Genomic DNA, 25,086 nt, shown 5'->3' on the forward strand with positions numbered 1-25,086 from the left:
CATTCTTCTCTGCAGATCCTCTGAAGCTCTATCAAATTGGATGGGGAGCGTCGCTGTACTGCTATTTTCAGGTTTCTCTAGAGATGTTGGTGGAGTGCTGCAGAGATGGTTGTCCTTCTGGAATGTTCTCCCATCTCCACAGAGAAACTGGAGTTCTGTCAGAGTGACCATCAGGTTCTTGGTCACCACCCTGACCAAAGCCCTTCTCCGATTGCTCAGTTTGCCCTACGCAGCCAGCTCTAGGAAAAGTCTTGATGGTTCCACACCACTGTGTTCTTGGGGACCTTCAATGCTGCAGAAATGTTTTGTTACCCTTCCCCAGATCTATGCCTCGACACAATCCTGTCTCGGAGCTCTACAGACAATTCCTTTGACCTCACGGCTGGGTTTTTGCTCTGACGTCAATTGTGGGACCTTATATAGACAGGTGTGTGCCTTTCCAAATCATGTTCAATCAATTGAATTTACTCCAATCAAGTTGTAGAAACATCTCAAGGATGACCAATGGAAACAGGATGCACATAAGCTCAATTTCGAGTCTCATAGCAAAGGGTGTGAATACTTCTGTAAATAAGGTATTTCTGTTTTTCACCTTGTCAGTTTTCACCTTGTCATATTGGGGTATTGTGTGTAGACTGATACGGATTTTAGTTGAGTTCAAATCCATTTTAGAATAAGGCTGTAACGTAACAAAATGTGGAAAATGTCAAGGGGTCTGAATACTTTCCAAATGTACTGTACACACACACCAGTCACAGTCCCTCATGTTAATCAGTTCCACAAACACTGCAGGAAAGGAAACACACGACGGTGATCACCGTGACGACTTAGAGACATCAACAAAGCTGCCGCCCAGACTGCAGTTTATTATTGTTCACCGGCACTGAGACTAGGTCATATATCACACACACACACACACACACACACACACACACACACACACACACACACACACACACACACACACACACACACACACACACACACACACACACACACACACACACACACACACACACACACACACACACACACACACACACACACACACACACACACACACACACTTTGACTTCTGTCACACTCTCACAGAGATGCATTATGAGTACATGCACACATAGTAGATGGGTGTTTATTATTGTTCATCAGGACTGTGTCATGTACCATGATTGGGTGATATACTGTAAGCCATTTAAGTGGAGGAGAGGGGCTCTTTCTAAATGATCCTGTACGGAAACAGTATGCAGTCATCTTGTTTCCCTACTTACGCTGAGGAGGGAAATGGAGGGGGGTAGGGCTAGGAGAGATGTGTGTGTGTGTGTTACCGTACCGTTCCAGGGCGAGGGTAAGGTATTCTCCCCTCGTATTCTACCCAGCGATGGTCAGGTCCTTCCTTGTGAGCGTAGGGTCCGTTGAACACAGCTCGTATGTCAGCCATGCTGTACACACACACCGCCGAGCCACGGAACACAGAGCTGGGGGAGAAACACAGTCTAATAGGTATAGTGGGAAGAATAACCTGAGAAGTACCGTAGAGAGATGTCTCGTTATATAACAGGTTGTTTGGATCCTGGATGCTGCTGATTGGTTAATAGGAGGGTTATTCACCACAATCCCCAGGTAATGTAAGTCGCTCTGGATAAGAGCGTCTGCTAAATGACTTAAATGTAAATGTAATGGCTTTTAACAGTTCCATGTAAACTGTCAATGTGTATTCATGGTCCCACACAGCCCAGCCAGGCAATCAATAAACTTTATCTCCCCTGAAAAAGAGCATCTAGACAAATCTCCCCATGTTACGAGCCCAGCTGTCTGCCTCTCTGACCTGTGGAACAATGTAGCAGTTATTTTCTTGTGATCTCCACTCTGCCATGCTTCTGAACGTGACAAGGCTGACAGCTTCTCTGAGTCCGGCAAATGAATTTATCAGGATCATTATAATGGGTATATCAAAAGAAATGGCAATAGAAACAAAGGTAAAACAAACAAAAATGCACAGAATTTTTGTTGTTGTTGTTTCAGCTGCTTAATGCGACTGTGTGTTAGCTTTAGTTGGCTAGCTAGCAAAGGAGAAGTAGCTAGCCTGCATAGCTACATGGCAATTATGTATTTAGCATAGCAACCATTGCAAATCAAATGGATATAATGAACAACCAGCCCATTTGGCTACAATCTCAGGACTAACGAATGTCTTTTGCCCGGACTGTTTTGTACTCATTAAAATAACGGTTTACATGTTGGCAATCGTTTTATAAAAGTAATAAGGCCCTCAAACCTGGACATGATTGTGATTAACACCCTCTTAAGTGCTGTTTTCCTGGCCGTTGGCTACGACTTCGGCCTAAGAACAGCCCTCGTCAAGAGTTATTTACACGATAATCCTTGATTTCTCATGCCTTGCGTGGTATGGTGTACTAAGAGTTTTACCTGGAGGTGGTGAAGACTCCATACACAACAGGGTTCTTCTCATCTCTGGTGGGGAGCAGGAATATGTCCTCTACAACACACACACATAAAAGGTAAAAATGTGGCATTTAGTGCGTACGTGGTGTGTGTCTATAAACATGGAAGCATGTGTGTGTGTGTGTGTGTGTGTGTGTGTGTGTGTGTGTGTGTGTGTGTGTGTGTGTGTGTGTGTGTGTGTGTGTGTGTGTGTGTGTGTGTGTGTGTGTGTGTGTGTGTGTGTGTGTGTGTGTGTGTGTGTGTGTGTGACTTACGGAGCTCGTCAAAGTGCGTGTCCACTCCGTCAGGTCCAGGGATGGAACACACCAGTCTGGCTTTGAGGAACGTTGTCCACTTATTGGTCAGACTCCTCAACCCTCCCACGTCATTCTGAAACACAACCACAACACAACCATAACACAACCATTACACAACCATAGTCTATCCTTCCTGTTTGGCCCTGTCCGGGGGTGTCCTCGGATGGGGCCACAGTGTCTCCTGACCCCTCCTGTCTCAGCCTCCAGTATTTATGCTGCAGTAGTTTATGTGTCGGGGGGCTAGGGTCAGTTTGTTTATCTGGAGTACTTCTCCTGTCCTATTCGGTGTCCTGTGTGAATCTAAGTGTGCGTTCTCTAATTCTCTCCTTCTCTCTTTCTTTCTCTCTCTCGGAGGACCTGAGCCCTAGGACCATGCCCCAGGACTACCTGACATGATGACTCCTTGCTGTCCCCAGTCCACCTGGCCATGCTGCTGCTCCAGTTTCAACTGGCCTGGGCCCTAGGACCATGTCCCAGGACTACCTGACATGAGGACTCCTTGCTGTCCCCAGTCCACCTGGCCATGCTCCTGCTCCAGTTTCAACTGTTCTGCCTTACTATTATTCAACCATGCTGGACCTGAGCCCTAGGACCGTGCCCCAGGACTACCTGACATGATGGCTCCTTGCTGTCCCCAGTCCACCTGACTGTGCTGCTGCTCCAGTTTCAACTGTTCTGCCTTATTATTATTTGACCATGCTGGTCATTTATGAACATTTGAACATCTTGGTCATGTTCTGTTATAATCTCTACCTGGCACAGCCAGAAGAGGACTGGCCACCCCACATAGCCCGGTTCCTCTCTAGGTTTCTTCCTAGGTTTTGGCCTTTCTAGGGAGTTTTTCCTAGCCACCGTGCTTTTACACCTGCATTGTTTGCTGTTTGGGGTTTTAGGCTGGGTTTCTGTACAGCACTTTGAGATATCAGCTGATGTACGAAGGGCTATATAAATAAATTTGATTTGATTTGATTTGATTTAATACACAAATACATCTGAAATCCGTTTTGCAACCATGGAACAACCACAGTCTAGTCCACAGATCTGAGATATCAAGTACAACACAACTGCAAACAATTTTACAGACCTTGAACGCGTAAACTCCTGTTTGAGACCATTTTAAATAAACTAAAATAAAGACCAAACTCTGATTATTTGACTGGCAGAGGACTGAGGTCTGCTCATTACAGTCGTGATGATGGTGGTCGGAATGAACTGACAAAGGAGGGCGAGACGACTGAAGAGGAAAATTGCTGACAAGGAGGAGAGAATAGGATAGAAGGATTTAGTAGGACAAGAATAGCAGTATGAAGGAGAAAGGGAGAGAAAATCTAAAGAAGTAGAAATATGAGCAAGCTCGTTAATTATGCATGTTTTTCAATTAGCATATGTATACCCCTGGCTGAGTGCTCTACTCAATAAAGCAATGCCCTTCTCCGGGTTAGGGTAGGAGTACTCAAATATACATAAAGTACAGGGCCCCTTTATCCAGCACAAGGGCCCTAAACTAACCTCCCTTCTGAACTTGGCCCACAGACTAACCTATCACTATAGACATGCAATTATAGAACATGCAGGGGTAATGGCTTTAGTGTTTTCTAAATGGGATTATCTTCAAAGATGACTGAAGCTCTGTTATTCCATTTATCCAGAGAGGAACCCCTTTATGGTCGGCTATAGACACAGGACAAGGAATCCCTCTCCTGCCTCATCGGCCTTACAGCTTACTCCCAAGTCGTAAACTGGGAATGTTGCAATAGAGCTTGGAATTTTTATAGTGGGAAGACTCCAGGGACAGTCTCCCTACTACCAGAAAATACTCTCCCTACTTCCAGAAAGTACTTAAGTAAAGATACTTTAAAGTACTACTTAAGTCGTTTGTGGGTATCTGTACTTTACTTTACTATTTATATTTTTGACAACTTTTACTTTTACTTCGCTACATTCCTAAAGAAAATAATGTACTTTTTACTCCATACATTTTCCCTGACACCCAAAAGTTACAATTTTAATGCTTAGCAGGACAGAAAATGGTTCAATTCACAAACTTATCGAGAGAAAATCCCTGGTCATCACTACTGCCTCTGATCTGGAAGAGTCACTAAACAGACAACATCCCTGGTCATCCTTACTGCCTCTGATCTGGAAGAGTCACTAAACAGAGAACATCCCTGGTCATCCTTACTGCCTCTGATCTGGAAGAGTCACTAAACAGAGAACATCCCTGGTCATCCCTACTGCCTCTGATCTGGAAGAGTCACTAAACAGAGAACATCCCTGGTCATCCTTACTGCCTCTGATCTGGAAGAGTCACTAAACAGACAACATCCCTGGTCATCACTACTGCCTCTGATCTGGAAGAGTCACTAAACAGACAACATCCCTGGTCATCCCTATTGCCTCTGATCTGGAAGAGTCACTAAACAGACAGCATCCCTGGTCATCCCTACTGCCTCTGATCTGGAAGAGTCACTAAACAGACAACATCCCTGGTCATCGCTACTGCCTCTGATCTGGAAGACTCACTAAACAGAGAACATCCCTGGTCATCCTTACTGCCTCTGATCTGGAAGAGTCACTAAACAGACAACATCCCTGGTCATCGCTACTGCCTCTGATCTGGAAGAGTCACTAAACAGAGAACATCCCTGGTCATCCTTACTGCCTCTGATCTGGAAGAGTCACTAAACAGAGAACATCCCTGGTCATCCCTACTGCCTCTGATCTGGAAGAGTCACTAAACAGACAACATCCTTGGTCATCCCTACTGCCTCTGATCTGGAAGAGTCACTAAACAGACAACATCCCTGGTCATCACTACTGCCTCTGATCTGGAAGAGTCACTAAACAGAGAACATCCCTGGTCATCCTTACTGCCTCTGATCTGGAAGAGTCACTAAACAGAGAACATCCCTGGTCATCCCTACTGCCTCTGATCTGGAAGAGTCACTAAACAGAGAACATCCCTGGTCATCCTTACTGCCTCTGATCTGGAAGAGTCACTAAACAGAGAACATCCCTGGTCATCCCTACTGCCTCTGATCTGGAAGAGTCACTAAACAGAGAACATCCTGATCTGTCACTAAACAGATAACATCCCGTCCTTACTGCCTCTGATCTGGAAGAGTCACTAAACAGACAACATCCCTGGTCATCCTTACTGCCTCTGATCTGGAAGAGTCACTAAACAGATAACATCCCTGGTCATCGCTACTGCCTCTGATCTGGAAGAGTCACTAAGCAGAGAACATCCCTGGTCGTCCTTACTGCCTTTGATCTGGAAGAGTCACTAAACAGACAACATCCCTGGTCATCCTTACTGCCTCTGATCTGGAAGAGTCACTAAACAGAGAACATCCCTGGTCATCCTTACTGCCTCTGATCTGGAAGAGTCACTAAACAGACAACATCCCTGGTCATCGCTACTGCCTCTGATCTGGAAGAGTCACTAAACAGAGAACATCCCTGGTCATCCTTACTGCCTCTGATCTGGAAGAGTCACTAAACAGACAACATCCGTGGTCATCGCTACTGCCTCTGATCTGGAAGAGTCACTAAACAGACAACATCCCTGGTCATCCCTACTGCCTCTGATCTGGAAGAGTCACTAAACAGACAACATCCCTGGTCATCCTTACTGCCTCTGATCTGGAAGAGTCACTAAACAGACAACATCCCTGGTCATCCTTACTGCCTCTGATCTGGAAGAGTCACTAAACAGAGAACATCCCTGGTCATCCCTACTGCCTCTGATCTGGCAGACTCACTAAACAGACAACATCCCTGGTCATCCCTACTGCCTCTGATCTGGAAGAGTCACTAAACAGACAACATCCCTGGTCATCCCTACTGCCTCTGATCTGGAAGAGTCACTAAACACACAACATCCCTGGTCATCCCTACTGCCTCTGATCTGGCAGACTCACTAAACAGACAACATCCCTGGTCATCCCTACTGCCTCTGATCTGGCAGACTCACTAAACAGACAACATCCCTGGTCATCCCTACTGCCTCTGATCTGGCAGACTCACTAAACAGACAACATCCCTGGTCATCCCTACTGCCTCTGATCTGGAAGAGTCACTAAACAGACAACATCCCTGGTCATCCCTACTGCCTCTGATCTGGAAGAGTCACTAAACAGAGAACATCCCTGGTCATCCCTACTGCCTCTGATCTGGAAGAGTCACTAAACAGACAACATCCCTGGTCATCCCTACTGCCTCTGATCTGGCAGACTCACTAAACAGACAACATTCCTGGTCATCCCTACTGCCTCTGATCTGGCAGACTCACTAAACAGACAACGTTCCTGGTCATCCCTACTGCCTCTGATCTGGCAGACTCACTAAACAGAGAACATTCCTGGTCATCCCTACTGCCTCTGATCTGGCAGACTCACTAAACACAAATCATTAATTTGTAAATAATGTCTTAGTGTTGGAGTGTGCTATCCATAAATTTAAAAAACAAGACAATTATGCAGTCTGCTTTGCTTAATTTAAGGAATTTAAAGAACTGTGAACATGGAAGGAGTTAAAGCTGGGGGTTTGGGCTACAGGAAGGGACTAGAGGTAGAGCATAAAGAAAAAGTAGGGGTGGAGCAGGACCCAAATGGTACTGGACCAACTAGCCTACTGTCCTACTTCATTCTTACTCCTAAACTGTCTTGGGACCAGACCTTCGACTGCCCTGTCAGTAAGACCACCAATAAGTCCATTCCTCTGTTGGCAGACTAAACAAGAGGAATGTACTAGGAGGTATTGTCCCAGGGGGATTTAAGCACATCTGTGGAGAGGCCAGTTCTGTAGTAGAGGAAATAGATCTATCAATGTACACTCGTTCTGTTAGATGTCTGTCCTCCTCCTCGTCTCTTCCCTGACCTCCTCTCAAAACATCCCTCACTCACCTTCCTTCACCATTCTACACCTCTCCCCCATCTCACCTTGCAGACGCGTGCCACGCGGGACAGGACACTCTTATCGTTGCCGTCACGTGATGACTCGCGGAAGAAGAAGTAGATCTTGTCATCGTCTGGGTTGTAGGTGTCTGACACAGGATGGGCTGATACAAACCTGGCCTCTAGAGAGAGGGGGGGGAGTTATAAGTGCAACATTGTTCATACTTACAGCTTGACCCTGTGGACACAGCAGAGTGTCTTATTTTATTATTATTTTGTCTCCTCTGAGTACCCTGAGTTATGAATAATAAAATAACTCCAGACAGAGCCTTGGAACAGAGGAAAGGAATGAAACAGAGTGAGAAAGAAAGTATGTGACTGTGCACTGAGGAATTTAACCAAAGCCTCTGGGAGGATTCCTTAGAATAGGCTAATTTAGGCCTGCGCAAATACATACACACTCACAACATATTACACAGAGTTACTATTACTGTACGCTAGATAAGATATTCTAGAACCCCTGACACACACACACACACACACACACACACACACACACACACACACACACACACACACACACACACACACACACACACACACACACACACACACACACACACACACACACACACACACACACACACACACACACACTGAGTGACAGCATCACTCCAGAGATCTCACACACACCCCGCTTCTGGCTGTGAAATGTGGATGGTGTGTGAGAGGAGTAAACTGCTGGCAACTTGATGATCCATGACAGACATAGAGGAGAGAGCATCATAGAATAGTGCTTGTACTGTCTGTGTAGGCTAGGGCCCCTTGTACTTTCTGTGTAGACTAGTGCCCTGTGAACTGTCTGTGTAGACTAGGGCCCTGTGAACTGTCTGTGTAGACTAGGGCCCTGTGAACTGTCTGTGTAGACTAGGGCCCTGTGAACTGTCTGTGTAGACTAGGGTCCTGTGAACTGTCTGTGTAGACTAGGGCCCTGTGAACTGTCTGTGTAGACTAGGGCCCTGTGAACTGTCTGTGTAGACTTGGGCCCTGTGTACTGTCTGTCTAGACTAGGGCCCTGTAAACTGTGTGACACACTGTCAATTCCCCAGTAAGTGTGTGTGCTGTAGCTCTTCAGTAAGTGTGGTGTCTTGTAAAAGTCAAACATGAATAACTGTATTGTTTATTTTGTGGAAGGATTGACAATAACCTCCATCTATCGCACCTTGAGAACACAAAGCAGCTCTGTGTATCAATGTAAAGACTGGGAAGTGAAACACTTAATGACAAAATTAGGTTATGAATGAACTCACCTACTTCAAACAATCTTTGTGTACTGAGAGGAAGGATGTAGTCAAAAGAACCAGGCCAACAGTTAGTGAGAAATAATGTAATGTCATAATGAATGGCTCTACACGCTTATAACTCATAGCTCTACAATACGTGTGTATGTTTGTCTGTGTCGTTTGCCTGTGTGTGTGTCTGTCTGTGTCTGTGTATGCGTGTGTGCCTGTGTGTGCGTGTACCGTTGATCCAGTAGTCCTCTGAGATGTCAGTACGTATGTAGTGCTGGTCAGGGGGTGGGCCCAAGGAGCGGGTGAACGTTGTGTCTTTACCAAGGAAGTCTGATGCCGTGCCAGCATACATGAACTGGTCTGCAACCAATCAGAGACAAAGAGGGTTAGACCTTGACCAATGAGAATGAGCGTCAAGTACAACTGTAATGTGAACCAATTACAGTAACAAACCCAATTCTGATAAAAACAAGACAACAAACCTGAACAAACACAATCAGACAATCTGTCTTTAAGCTGTGCCTCATACTTTCAGTAATATGACATTCTTTGGCATGAGATGATGTCTCTGTAATCAGTTTTCTGTAAGAAGATAGGCAGAGCAAACATGTCTCCATGAATCTAGCCTTGACAACAATGTTTCAGATCATTTAGGAGTTGGCTTAGATGACGATGTCTTGCTGAATTCACTCTGTCTTACTTCATCAAAACAACATGCACACAAGCATGAACATGTACACACACACACACACGCACGCACGCACCTTTGGGATAGCAGAGAGAGTCATGAGGGAGACAGGGGGTCACAGAAACACACACTCTGAGTCTGAGTGTTTATAGTTTCATGCCAAGTACGTTTGTTTATTACATTAAGAAATAATTATCCCTGCAAGAGACACTGATCTGGACAAGAGCGCTTTGCTTTTTTTCTTAGATATTCAAAACAGAGAGTAGGGCCCTAGAGTGTGAGAGTACATGAGTGGTGTACAGGGGCTTTGATCACCAGGAGAGGAGAGAGTGGAAATGTAGGGCTGCATGTGGTTGTAGTAGGATGGTGTCAGGGTGGAGGTGATAAACTGTCAGATGGTAGGGGTGTGGTCTGACCTGTGAGGACAGACGTGAAAGGTTGCCAGGGGTCGTAAGGGCATTTCAACCTTCCGGACTCCACTGTACCAGACAACAACTTGAACACACCCTCCTGGAACGAGAGACAGAGAGAGACTGTGTAAGCAGTAAGGAATGCAGTTTGTCTGTCTGTCTGTCTGTCTGTCTGTCTGTCTGTCTGTCTGTCTGTCTGTCTGTCTGTCTGTCTGTCTGTCTGTCTGTCTGTCTGTCTGTCTGTCTGTCTGTCTGTCTGTCTGTCTGTCTGTCTGTCTGTCTGTCTGTCTGTCTGTCTGTCTGTCTGTCTGTCTGTCTGTCTGTCTGTCTGTCTGTCTGTCTGTCTGTCTGTCTGTCTGTCTGTCTGTCTGTCTGTCTGTCTGTCTGTCTGTCTGTCTGTCTGTGGTGTATGGGTGTCTATGTGTGTGTACGTGTATGAATGTGTATGTCCATGCATGTATAATTCTCCCTGACCCTTACCACTCTGCGTCCTGAGATCTCAATGAAGGCACATATCGGGTGGAAGGCTCCTGTCCCACAGGCATACACATGGGTATGGTTAAAGTTATGGAGCACACGCACAAAGTTGGCACACTCCAACTGAGAGAGAGAAGCAGAGGAGAAGAACCAATGAGACACAGACAGAAACAAACTATATTTTAATTAGTGGTCTGAATAGAGATTTTACTGTCAGGCCAGACATTTTCCAGGTTTTCTCACTTGAGCGTTCTTGCCTGCCAGTTTACACATCTCCACTGTGTCTCTGGAGGATGGCCAGCTGATCTGGGAACAGATAGACAGGGAAGTTTACATAAGAGAACACACACTTCAAATAATAACCCTGATCCTACAACAGATGCTACCAAAACCATATCACACAACACATAAGAACAAAGCATACTGCACAAAACCCTCACAGAAGAAAATGTACTTAAATCAGATTTTTTTTCCAGAGAATTGACCAATTGTTCTTCCCGAGAAAATGTCAAGAAATTACCGGGAATCCCGGTATTCTGGTTAAAACCAGAAGTGCTATTTAAAAGCATATAAAACCAATGGAAAAATTGTACATGATTATACCACTGTACATGGAAAAATATACAAATGAATCTAACGGATTCTTGTTGTATTCGTTGCAATTTAATCAACTCAAAGTTCTCTCAAAGTCACCACACTATTTAATTGATGTAGCCCAGTTTTAACAAAGGCCTATGAAGCGTTGCTGGCCGACTGGTAAAATATTAGGAGGTCATTAGAGTAGTGAAAATGACATTCGTATTAGCACTGGTGTTGTGCCAATATATCCTCCAAACACCGGCTTTAACACCGGCTTTATAATACAACCTGTTGCCAACATATTCAAAAAATGATTGACATTTTTGATGAATTTATTCAAACTATTTCATCCATTCACAAGATATAGCCCTGACACAAATCTAGCTTTGCTACCCAAGCTGGCTGGTCGCTCATTCTATTGGTTCAGTTGCTAGAGATGCGACCCAGTCGTTCAGTCTTTTTGTTCTGTATCTATGGACGTAACCCTGTTGTTCAGTCTTTTTGTTCTGTATCTATGGATGTGACCCAGTCGTTCAGTCTTTTTGTTCTGTATCTATGGATGTGACCCAGTCGTTCAGTCTTTTTGTTCTGTATCTATGGATGTGACCCAGTCGTTCAGTCCTTTTGTACTGTATCTATGGATGTGACCCAGTCGTTCAGTCTTTTTGTTCTGTATCTATGGATGTGACCCAGTCGTTCAGTCTTTTTGTTCTGTATCTATGGACGTGACCCTGTCGTTCGTTTTAAATGTTCCATTAGCAAGGATTGTATCGCTTGCTTGTTAGCTAGCCAATCACGGCTAATTTACAGTCACGTCAAACAGTGCAGACAGAATAACAACAGCTGTTGCATTTATATTTCGCCTGGCATATAAAATGTGCTCTCTCGTCAGGACACTGCTGTTCAGAGGAACTAGCCAACAACACAGCTAACACATTTACTACAAACAAGCTGGAAAGACTGCAAATTAGCTGCACTTTGTTTCCTCTAACCTTTCTTTAAATTTACATTTCTTTGTATATACCCATAAAAATGATTCCGGCTGGTTCATGTTTTTGACTGGCTGAGAAACGCTGCCTGTCTGTCTGTCTTGTCCCGACTCCAACACGTTCATTACTATGGGACAGGTGGAGATCGACTTTGAATATTGAAACAATGTTGCAAATTTCGGAGAATTATACAAATCTTTGCTTTTGAAAACTAATCCTTAGTCTAAAATAATTTTGAGATAATGTCTAGATGCTTGTTATAGTAGAGAATAAGTGTATAATTTGCCTGGCTTTGCTGATGAGACAGTGGATTATACAGTAAGATGGAACAGAGCAAATAGGCATTTAATGTCATAGATTTAGCTGGTGGTCATTTGTGGAATAGGCACTACTGGAATGGGCTTTTAACCAGTCAGCACTCAGGATTAGACCCAACCATTTTATAATTCCCTATAATACATTGTATATCACCACAGTACATTTACATGGCTGCAATTCATTATTATATGTTCTATGTTTGAGCTGCTTAAAATATTATTGGCATTGTTGAATTAGATTTTCATAATAGCAAGATAGGACTGATGGTTTGATTAGCTAAACTAGCATGTCTGTTTGTTTGGTTACCAAGGAAACTACTGTAACTATCTAGTAAAGTTGCTCGCTACTTCAGTGGATGTATTCTAGTGTATTCTAGTATTCTAGTGTCAAATGAACACATTTCTAGTGTCAAATGAACACATTTCTAGTGTCAAATGAACACATTTCTAGTGTCAAATGAACACATTTCTAGTGGCAAATGAACACATTTCTAGTGGCAAATGAACACATTTCTAGTGGCAAATGAACAAATTTCTACTGGCAAATGAACACATTTCTAGTGTCAAATGAACAAATTTCTAGTGGCAAATGAACACATTTCTACTAGCAAATGAACACATTTCTACAAGCAAATGAACACATTTCTACTAGCAAATGAACAAATTTCTACTAGCAAATGAACACATTTCTACTAGCAAATGAACACATTTCTACTAGCAAATGAACACATTTCTACTAGCAAATGAACACATTTCTACGAGCAAATGAACACATTTCTAGTGTCAAATGAACACATTTCTACTAGCAAATGAACACATTTCTAGTGTCAAATGAACACATTTCTAGTGTCAAATGAACACATTTCTAGTGTCAAATGAATACATTTCTAGTGTCAAATGAACACATTTCTACTAGCAAATTAAGACATTTCTAGTGTCAAATGAACACATTTCTACTAGCAAATGAACACATTTCTAGTGTCAACTGAACACATTTCTACTAGCAAATGAACACATTTATACTAGCAATTGAACACATTTCTAGTGTCAAATGAACACATTTCTAGTGGAAAATGTGTTAAATTATAGCCATGGAACAAAAGGGATAATCTATGTATTCTGTGGAAAATAATGCAAAAATGCAAATAATCAACTCTGTGCAACTCTGAAGGTCCGCTAGTGTGTCATGGAACACACCTTCCACGTTGTTCATTATTTTCCATAGAACACATAACTCCTTGTTACATAAGCAACTTATTGTGCAGCCAGGGCACCAGTGATACAAGTCAGTATTCAGTGTGCATCCATGTCTGAGCACATTGGGAGATTAGTGGAAACCGACCACTAGGAGCAACAGTGAGCGCTGTTATGTATGTTTCCATTTTTCTAGCGCATTGTGGGCGTTGTGGGCTGTGATGGCGGATGGGCATTAGCATCTACGTTGGTACCAAAGGTTGCATGTATGAATCCTGCAATATAAAGTTGTTTTTGAGATTTTTGCTTTAAGCCTATCTAGGCCTGTCCACAACGACCCGAGAGTCATCTGTTGTTTTGAGCAATTGATTGATCAACATTTTGAAATGTGTATTTTTCCATGTATAGACACACTCTGTATTTTAATCAAATCAACTACATGCACCGAGATTTTCTGATACTTTAAGCGCACTGTTTAATTAAATAATTAAGACACAAATGACTAAAGCGAATACTACCTCAATTAATTTGATTGTACTCAGACTTGCTGCGCTGTGTTAAAAAACAAATGACAACGAGTGACTGTTTTTTTGTAAAGCCTTTATTACAGCAAAGACTAAAAACAGTCGCATTCAGTCATGAATGCAATTTCCGAAATTGAATTGTTTATGCTAATTATTCAAGAGTTGCTTTAATTATAAAAAAAGTAAAAACTTGATTGCCTTTCAAATCAACGAATGAATGATTGATTGATACAGTAGCCTATATAAGTATTGAAATACAGACCTAAATTAGTTAAGGGATTAAGACTAAACAGGATGTGCTCTCAGGCCTACAGCTCGATGGTGGTTATAAAAGGCTGCCATACTAAGCCTACTAATGATAACGACATTACTTACTATATTGATGATCATAATAATAACAGTAATAACAATAAGAAGGAGATCATGAGAAAATGAGGGTTATTATTATTATAAATACAATCTCTGACAATTTGGAACAGTGTAAACAATACTACATAAATTATAAATAATACCAGAGGCTGGTCTAACAAAACAAGTGTAAAGTCTTTATTACAGCAGAGCAAAGATTAAAAACAACAGTGCCTTCTTAAAATTTAATTTGTGGAATTTCTTTCCAATCAGTTGTGTTTTAACAAGGTATGGGGAAATTACAGAAGATAGCCCTATTTGGTAAAAGACCAAGTCCATATTATGGCAAGAACAGCTCAAATAAGCAAAGAGACACGACAGTCCATCATTTCTTTAAGACATGAAGGTCAGTCAATGTGGAACATTTCAAAACCTCAAAATGTTTAAAAAACCATCAAGCGCTATGATAAAACTGGCTCTCAATGAGGAATGGAAGACCCAGAGTTATCTCTGCTGCAGAAGATAAGTTTATTAGAGTTACCAGCCTTGGAAATTGCAGCCAAAATAAATGCTTCACAGAGTTCAAGTAACAGACACATCTCAACATCAACTGCTCAGAGGAGACTGTGTGAATCAGGCCTTCATGGTCGAATTCCTGCAAAGAAACCACTACTAAAGAACAAGACTTGCTTGGGCCAAGAAACACGAGCAATGGACATTAGACCGGTGGAAATCTGTCCTTTGGTCTAGAGTCCAAATTGTTGATTTTTGCTTCCAACCGCCATGTCTTTGTGAGACGCCGTGTGGGTGAACGGATGATCTCCGCATGTGTATGTCCCACCATAAAGCATGGAGGAGGTGTGATGGTGCTTTGCTGGTGACACTGTGAAATATTTAGAATTCAAGGCACACTTAAGCATCATGGCTACCACACCGTTCTGCAGCGATATGCCATCCCAACTAGTTTGGGCTTAGTGGGACTATCATTTGTTTTTCAACAGGACAATGACCCAAGAAGGAGAGTGATGGAGTGATGGAGTGCTGCATCAGTTGACTTGGCCTCCACAATCCCCCCGACCTCAACCAAAGTGAGATGGTTTGGGATTAGTCGGACCGCAGAATGAAAAGCAGGAGGAAAAGCAGTCAGCATATGTGGGAACTCCTTCAAGACTGTTGAAAAATCATTCCAGGTGAAGCTGGTTGAGAGAATGCCAAGTGTGTGCAAAGCTGTCATCGAGGCAAAGAAAGAATCTCAAATATAATTTACATTTTGAATTGTTTTTTGGTTACTACATGATGTCATATGTGTTATTTCATAGTTTTGATGTCTTCACTATTATTCTACAATGTAGAAAATAGTAAAAATAATGAAAAACCCTTGAATGAGTAACTTTTGACCAGTAATATATATGGATGATGTAAAAAAAACAGGCACATTTAACAGTTAGGCTATTAATTATAGACCTAATTAAGTTGGCTTTTCCTCTCTCCTCACTTTTCTCAGACAATTAAGGTAAGTGTTGTTTTCTCGTCTCCTAACTCAGCTGCTGCCTCCAGTAAATCGAAAGAAAAGGCGCAAATTGAACAGCACACTGATGTTTCAGAACCTTAGACAGCGGCCACTATCCAACGCGGGGGAAACTGCATTTGTTATAAAATAATATTATCAGCACCATTGTTCTTACATAATATAACCATATACAATTTCAGTAGCACGTCTTAGTAATGGACTGAGCCATCCCCACGGCCTCCACAATGGATCAGTCCACTCAGACATGCGTGAATCAGACAGGTGCCTTGTACACCACTAAAATATTATAATTTTTGGTTGCTTTTTGACTAAAGAAATCTCGGTTGACCAACAGCCTATCAACCGAACAATAGACCAGCCGACTAAATGGAGTCAGCCCTAAGCCTATGTCAAACCTCAACCCTAACCTTAAACATTTGGAGTTAATTTAAACACTTTGAAAGTAGACATTTGGAAGAACACCTAAATGTCATGTTTGATTAACATGGAAACAGCCTTAGACTGTGAGAGCTAGTGACTTTGTCACCAGGAACTTCAGATTCTAGGCTAAATAAATAGATAAGCATTGGCAGAGACTCAGCACCGTTGATCAATTGCCCACAAATCTGACCAGTAAGCCCTGCGTTCACTTTTGTTTGTGTAACATAATGAAGCATGTTTGTACACAGTGTATAAGCCATTTTGTGATCAGCAACAGTTTGTATTTTAAGCCTCTGCCAGTGCCACGCGATAGTTTGGAGATTTGAATATGAGATGGAGATTGTTTACAGTAACTGCTTCGAGAGGTTGTGTTATAGTAAGCAATAACATTTATAGAAGCCATACAAGTAGCCTAAGGGATGTTTTCGATTGGGGGCTTTTTGTTGAGTAAATATGGTCGGCTGCTAGTGTTGTGGTGACTGGTCTAATTTGGCCTATGAATAAAGCCAGAGTTGATATGTCACATGTGCATATTTTGTATTTATGCATCTAGGCTGATTTGCTCCTCTCTTTCTCGGCATATACTCTCACCAGTTGTGATATGTTCGTGGGATTCTTGGGGAGGCAGGCTATGGCCATCTTTCTAGCGTTGATTTGATGTAGCCTGTAGGCCTACTTGCTGTTTGCACTGGCATGGTAGGAGAACCCAACGCATGCAGCACGTTGGATTCACACACACACACACACACACACACACACACACACACACACACACACACACACACACACACACACACACACACACACACACACACACACACACACACACACACACACACACACACACACACACACACACACACACACACACACACACACACACACACACACCTGAGTATTGATGATTGATCATGGAGATAGCAGAGGAGAGGGCAGTAGACAAGTCATATTTAGACATTGCATATCATTTCATTTAATAGTTCTATTTCACGTCACGCATTTCATATAAATAATTGATTATAATTGACTGGTTTCTCGCCATTCGTTAGCTCAGGAAAGAGAATGCGTTTGGGGAGGATATCCCGGTAAATCTCAGTGACGGTTCCTGCTATTAAACCCTAGACAAGAATCAGCCTGTCTTAACAGTGATCTTAATGTGTAAAGGGGGATAATGTTCTGTGTCCTTTGTATGTCGGCTACCCGATGGCCACACGTGTTATAACTGGCTTATATTCTTACCATGTTCACCCCAACCCACTACCAAGGAGAGCTATCGCTGGGGTTACACAGACTCCACACAAACCCATACACACGCATACACATGTATACACATGTATACACACCCATACACATGCATACACACCCATACACATGCATACACATGCATATACATCCATACACACCCATACACACGCATACACACCCATACACACGCATACACACCCATACACACGCATACACATGCATACACACCCATACACACCCATACACACACATACACACGCATACACACCCATACACACGCATTCACACGCATTCACACCCATACACACCCATACACACCCATACACGCCCATACACACTATACATACGCATACACATGCATACACACCCATACACACCCATACACACCCATCAATGTATTAAGATTCCATACTATTGCCCAGCAGCATGGAATTCATACAACAAGCCTTATGTCTTAGGATTTGACATACTGAGTACACACTACTTTACAGTACACCATAGTACAGTACAGGTCTGGGCACGTGAGATGATTTTGGCATGAGCTGGATTTGAGAAACCCATAAACAGAAATTCTATACCACCAATCAATCAACACATTGGTTTCACAACAGGAGGATTGGGTCAAGCCTGATCTCACAATCTGAAATGTACCTGGAATTTACTTAGAACTTGGCATATCGTGTGATTACTTGTTTTGTTTGGGATTCATTAAAATAAGTACCATTTTCTCAACAGGTACCATTTTGCATCAGGTAAGTAGGATTATGATGAGTTCCATTGTACCCATGGTAAAATGTCAATGTAGCCATAGTTGTAAATATCATATTTTTTACCAGCTGAAATAGGACAGTAAGATAATGTGTTACAGACTCAAGAAAATTAGACACACCTATGAATATGCACTCCATTTGTCTGTCTGAGTGTGTCTAATTTCTGTCTATTTATCTTATGCATGGATATATCCACACCGCTCTACACACAGAAGACTCTAGTCTAACTATCTAGTCAGCATCAGTATCAATAACAAGAAAGGCAACATTTAGAGAGCAGCACTCAGATTTACATCAACGAGATTAAGATCAAATCAACTCAAATGTCTGGTGCAGGGATCAACCACAGCTGCATTAACACGCACTCACTTCTACAACCTGATATATGGGTCTACCAACTGCAGCTGTGTGTGTGTGTGTGTGTGTGTACGTGCATGTACAGTATGTGGTCTTATTCTAGGTCAAAGTCAAGGTCAGTAGATATACAGTCTGATAGACAACATAGTGCACCACGTCACTTGACTGTTGATTATTCCATCCACTCTACAACTCTTCCCACGACTACAATACATCACTGATTAGGCTGCATTCCTCCCAGATCCACTCCACATAGCTGTGTCAGTAGTCAGGTGGAAAATATGCAGCACAAGCACAGACAGGTTGGCGCCGGAGGAGATGGCCGCCGTTTTACAGTCTCCTAACCAATTGTGCTATTATGTGTGTTTTTTTCGCGATATTTGTAAATGATTTTGTACATAATGTTTCTGCAACCATATCTTACGGCAGAAAAGAGCTTCTGGATTTCAGGAGAGCGATCACTCAGCTCGGATTAGATGAAGATTTCTTCAACAACATGAATATGAACAACAAGCAGGACTCACATGATATTCTCCAAACACCCCACAGGTCAGACATCCCAATTATTTGCAAAAGGAAGCGACGCAGAGGAAGAAGAGCCAGATGCCTCGTCCGGACCAGCAGAAGACAACTAGGAAAGCTGTCGTTACAGTCAATATTTCTCGCCAACGTGCAATCATTGGACAATAAACTAGACAAGGTACGATCATGAATATCCTACCAACGGGACATCAAAAACTAGTATTGTATGTTTCACGGAATCATGGCTGAATGACGACATGGATATTCAGCTAGCAGGGTACAAGCTGCACCGGCAAGATAGAACAGCACACTCTGGTAAGACGAGGGGGTGCGATCTGTGAATATCTGTAAACAACAGCTGGTGCACGAAATCTAAGGAAGTCTCTAGATTTTGCTCGCCTGAAGTAGAGTATATTGTGATAAATTGCAGGCCACACTACTTGCCAAGAGAGTTCTCAGCTATACTTTTCGTGGCTGTTTATTTACCACCACAGACTGATGCTGACACTAAGACCACACTCAGTCAGCTGTATAAGGAAATGAGCAAACAGGAAACCACTCACCCTAGTGGCCGGAGACTTTAATGCAGGGAAACTTAAATCAGTTCTACCAAATCTCTATCAACATGTTCATAGTGCAACAAGAGGGAAAAAAATTCCACACACAGAGAAGCGAACAAAGCTCTCCCTCGCCCTCCATTTGGCAAATCCGACCACAACTCTATCCTCCTGATTCCTGCTTACAAGCAAACATTAAAGCAGGAAGCACCAGTGACTCAGTCTATAAAAAAGTGGTCAGATGAAGCAGATGCTAAACTACAGACTGGAACATGTTCCGCGATTCTTCCGATGACATCGAGGAATACACCACATCAGTCACTGGCTTTCAATAAGTGCATTGAGGACGTCGTCCCCACAGTGACTGTACGTACATACCCCAACCAGAAGCCATGGATTACGGGCAACATTCGCACAGAGCTAAAGGGTAGAGCTGCGGGACTTTCAAGGTGCGGGACTCTAAGAAATCCCGCTATGCCCTGCGACGAACCATCAAAGAGGCAAAGCATCAATACAGGGCTGAGATTGAATCATACTACACCGGCGCAGAAGCTCGCCAGATGTGGCAGGGCTTGCAAACTATTACAGACCACAAAGGGAAGCACAGCCGAGAGCTGCCCAGTGACACGAGCCTACCAGACAAGCTAAATAACTTCTATGCTCGCTTCGAGGCAAGCAACACTGAGGCATGCATGAGAACATCAGCTGTTCTGGACAACTGTGTGATCACGTTCTCCGTAGCCGACGTGAGTAAGACATTTAAACAGGTCAACATTCACAAGGCTGCGGGGCCAATGGATTACCAGGACGTGTGCTCCGGGCATGTGCTGACTAACTGTCAGGTGTCTTCACTGACATTTTCAACATGTCCCTGATTGAGTCTTTATTACCGACATGCTTCAAGCAGACCACCATAGTCCCTGTGCCCAAGAACACAAAGGCAACCTGCCTAAATGATTACAGACCCGTAGCACTCACGTCCGTAGCCATGAAGTGCTTTGAAAGGCTGGTCATGGCTCACATCAACACCATTTTCCCAGAAACCCTAGACCCACTCCAATTTGCATACCGCCCAAACAGATCCACAGACAATGCTATCTCTATTGCACTCCACACTACTCTTTCCCACCTGGACAAAAGGAACACCTATGTGAGAAAGCTATTCATTGACTACAGCTCAGCGTTCAACACCATAGTACCCGCAAAGCTCATCACTAAGCTAACGAACCTGGGACTAAACACCTCCCTCTGCAAATGGATCCTGGACTTCCCGACAGGCCGCCCCCAGGTGGTGAGGGTAGGTAGCAACACATCTGTCACGCTTATACTCAACGCTGGAGCACCCCAGGGGTGCATGCTCAGTTCCCTCCTGTACTCCCTGATCACCCACGACTGCATGGCCAGGCACGACTCCAAAACCATCACTAAGTTTGCTGATGACACAACACTGGTAGGCCTGATCACTGACAACGACGAGACAGCCTATAGGGAGGAGGTCAGAGACCTGTCCGGGTGGTGCCAGAATAACAACCTATCCCTCAACGTAACCAAGACTAAGGAGATGATTGTGGACTACAGGAAAAGGAGCACCGAGCACGTCCCTATTCTCATCGACGGGGCTGTAGTGGAGCAGGTTGGGAGCTTCAAATTCCTTGGTGTCCACATCACCAACAAACTATAATGGTCCAAACACACCATGACAGTCGTGAAGAGCACGACAAAGCCTATTCCCCCTCAGGAAACTAAAAATGATTTGGCATGGGTCCTGAGATCCTCAAAAGGTTCTACAGCTGCAACATCGAGAGCATCCTGACCGGTTGCATCACTGCCTGGTAGGGCAATTGCTCAGCCTCCGACCGCAAGGCACTTCAGAGGGTAGTGTGTACGGCCCAGTACATCACTGGGGCAAAGCTGCCTGCCATCCAGGACCTCTACACGAGGCGGTGTCAGAGGAAGGCCCTGAACATTGTCAAAGACCCCAGCCACCCCAGTCATAGACTGTTCTCTCTACCACAACATGGCAAGCGGTACCGGAGTGCCAAGTCTAGGACAAAAAGGCTTCTCAACAGTTTTTCCCCCAAGCCATAAGACTCCTGAACAGGTAACCAAATGGTTACCCGGACTATTTGCATTGTGTGCCGCCCCCCAACCCCTCTCTGTTTATCTTAGATGCATAGTCACTTTAACTACACATTCATGTACATACTACCTCAATTGGCCCGATCAAACAGTGCTCCGGCACCTTGGCTAATCGGGCAATCTGCATTGTGTCCCGCCCACCACCCGCCAACCCCTCTTTTATGCTACTGCTACTCTCTGTTCATCATATATGCATAGTCACTTTAACCACATCTACCAATTTGTAAGTCGCTCTGGATAAGAGCGTCTGCTAAATGACTTAAATGTAAATGTAAATGTACATGTACATACTACCTCAATCAGCCTGACTAACCGGTGTCTAACAGGTATATAGCCTTGCTACTGTTATTTTCAAATGTCTTTTTACTCTTGTTTCATTTCTTTACTTACCTACACACACACACACATCTTTTTCTTTTGCACTATTGGTTAGAGCCTGTAAGTAAGCATTTCACTGTAAGGTCTACACCTGTTGTATTCGGCGCACGTGACAAATAAACTTTGATTTGATAGTTGTTTAAATGACTGTTTAAATGACAGATATAATGATGGGAAACTAAATCTAGTATCTAGTAATGATTCCATGGAACATTCGGATGTGAGCTTATCGGAAAGTGGGTAATTGTTGGGTAATTCCATGAGTGTCTGAGGTGTGGCAGGTCTGAGATGTGGCAGATTGTGTCTGCAGGCGGTAATAGCTAGTCAGCTGTTAACACTTGAGTTCTGCCCAGGGCTTTTCTGCTGGGGAGAGATTCTAAGGCTGTTTCCTATATGTGCAGCTCATACCTTTTTCACATTACCGTGGTGATCCAAATTATACTGTGCTGGCTTAGATATGTACTTTTCATGTTGCGAGAGCTTGGGACTATTTCTATCTAAATTTTTGTCAATATTGAGTTATTGATACAGCCTTGTTCTGTTTATTGTTCTCTACCTATATAGTACTAGGAACACCCAAACTCAATGTTGTTAAGTTCAAAAGAATGCAAGATCAAAATTGCTGATACGATTCAAACTAACGAGGGTTTGGAACTTTAAAGCCAATTTTCTCACATAGAACCTTATAGTCCCAAGCTCTCGATTGTCCTTCCCCAAACAATTCCATGTACTGTATTAAGCTATTTGGATAAAGATAGCTCCCCCAAACTCCCTGCATAATAAAGTCAATGGTTGCTGGTGTAGCTTATTAAGCAGACCTTCCTGGGGGCTCTGCTGAGGTTGTCAGGGTCCAGTAGGTAGACTGAGTCTTTGGCTCCCAGCAGCAGCCTGCCTCTCTCCTCATCCAACAACACAGAGTGGGAATGGAGACCGTCAGTAGGACTCAGGAACACTGATACACTACCACCCTGGATCAGCACTGAGAGAGAGAGAGAGAGAGAGAGAGAGAGAGAGAGAGAGAGAGAGAGAGAGAGAGAGAGAGAGAGAGAGAGAGAGAGAGAGAGAGAGAGAGAGAGAGAGAGAGAGAGAGAGAGAGAGAGAGAGAGAGAGAGAGAGAGATTTGAAAAGTCTTTATTCTTTTGGAACTTGTGTGAGTGTAATATTTATTGTTTATTTCACTTTTATTCATCCATTTCACTTGCTTTGGCAATGTAAACATATGTTTCTCATGTCAATGACATCCCTTGAATTGAGAGTGAGAGAGAGAGAGGGAGAGAGAGAGAGAGGGAGAGAGAGATCGAGAGAGAGAGAGAGGGAGAGAGAGATCGAGAGAGAGAGATGGGGGAGAGAGATCGAGAGTGAAAGTGAGAGAGAGCGAGAGAGAGCGAGTGAGAGAGAGAGAGGGAGAGAGAGATCGAGAGTGAAAGTGAGAGAGAGCGAGAGTGAGAGAGAGAGAGCAAGCAGGAGAGAAAGATACACAGCAGACTTAGATACACACATTCTAATGCATGGAAAAAGTTTGGTTTGGTACGTCTAGAATTCATAGAATACACATGGTTTACTGAACCTGGTAGGGCAAGGGAATGTGTGTATTGGCATGAACTGTTCTAATCTCTTGTCTCACGGTTTACTTGTTTGTTGCTTTGCCGTATGTGTTGCTTTGCCGTGTGGCACCAGTAGTAAACCACCGAAGAAGTTGCTAACGTGTAGCCTGATTGATTTTGTTGTGATGCGGCCCATGGATTGTGAAGACTATGTAAAATGTACAGTACGGTAATAACCTGTGTGCACGTGACGTAACCCATACACCTTAGCGCCTGCCCTCCACCCCTAAGTCAACCTTAAATATCTCTTGCTCATCCATTAATACTTTTTCTACAGTGAAAAACAATCAAATAATCAAACCTGTTCTAATCACTCCATAGGTCGAATGCTGTTGCAAACGTTATTTTATACAGCACATACATTGACTACATTTTTCAAGAAGGAGAGCACTTTTCTACCCAAGACCACCGTAGGTAACATGGTATTTTACTTCTCTTACCTGATCCAGACTTGGGAGGAGGGCACTTTTCTACCCAAAACCACCGTAGGTAACATGGTATTTTACTTCTCTTATCTGATCCAGACTCAAGCACATGCTCGCACATGCACACGCGCACACACACACACACAACCTCACACAACCTCACAACCTTTACCCTGACTCTCCCACATTGAGGTGATGTTGACTTTGTTTCTGTGCTGGGTGAATGAAGGCTGGTGACTCCAGAGATCTCAGTCTGTGTGTGTTTGTGTGGGTGGGTGGGGGGTGGGGGGTTACTCACAACCAGTATTTAACGTTTCATACCCCTCCCTCAACCCCTAATATCTCCTCCTACACACTCGCACAATCATTTATCTCTTTCTCTCTATTTATCACAAACACACACACATACATGCATGCATAGCCCTTTTGCCCTCTCCACACTAAACCTCCCGAGAGGTCGTCCGTGCTAGCCCTTGGTTAACTCTGTGATCTGCACTGTAAACACACAGCAATGGGAACCCAGGGATAGACCTTGCTTAGCATCGCTGTTAGCACTTAGCTTAGAGCTCTGGGCTCTGGGCTCTGGGCTCTAGTCATCCCCCCCCTGATTCAGGGGAGGGGGGCATTCAGCAGCCCCTGATTACTAGTTTATTTGAGTTAGAT

The 25,086-nt window shown here is 43.5% G+C and overlaps 1 protein-coding gene across 4 annotated transcripts in view; it reads right to left on the reverse strand.

Moving 5' to 3' along the window:
- Positions 1-25,086, reverse strand: part of LOC124036218 (semaphorin-3D-like) — a 79,521-nt gene that overhangs the window by 28,222 nt on the left and 26,213 nt on the right. For 3 of the 4 annotated variants that reach the window (XM_046350511.1, XM_046350504.1, XM_046350496.1), the window contains 9 exons: positions 23,213-23,373; positions 10,768-10,830; positions 10,528-10,647; positions 10,054-10,147; positions 9,181-9,309; positions 7,703-7,839; positions 2,718-2,832; positions 2,428-2,497; positions 1,331-1,475 (listed from right to left, as the gene is read on the reverse strand). In XM_046350511.1, the coding sequence (XP_046206467.1) occupies positions 1,331-1,475; positions 2,428-2,497; positions 2,718-2,832; positions 7,703-7,839; positions 9,181-9,309; positions 10,054-10,147; positions 10,528-10,647; positions 10,768-10,830; positions 23,213-23,373 (1,034 nt within the window). Of the gene's footprint in view, positions 1-1,330; positions 1,476-2,427; positions 2,498-2,717; positions 2,833-7,702; positions 7,840-9,180; positions 9,310-10,053; positions 10,148-10,527; positions 10,648-10,767; positions 10,831-23,212; positions 23,374-24,438; positions 24,582-25,086 lie in introns of those variants that run through there. The other variant, XM_046350520.1, reaches the window with a different exon arrangement.

This window comes from Oncorhynchus gorbuscha, linkage group LG01, assembly GCF_021184085.1.
Source record: "Oncorhynchus gorbuscha isolate QuinsamMale2020 ecotype Even-year linkage group LG01, OgorEven_v1.0, whole genome shotgun sequence".
In the NCBI taxonomy this organism is placed as follows: Eukaryota; Metazoa; Chordata; class Actinopteri; order Salmoniformes; family Salmonidae; genus Oncorhynchus; species Oncorhynchus gorbuscha.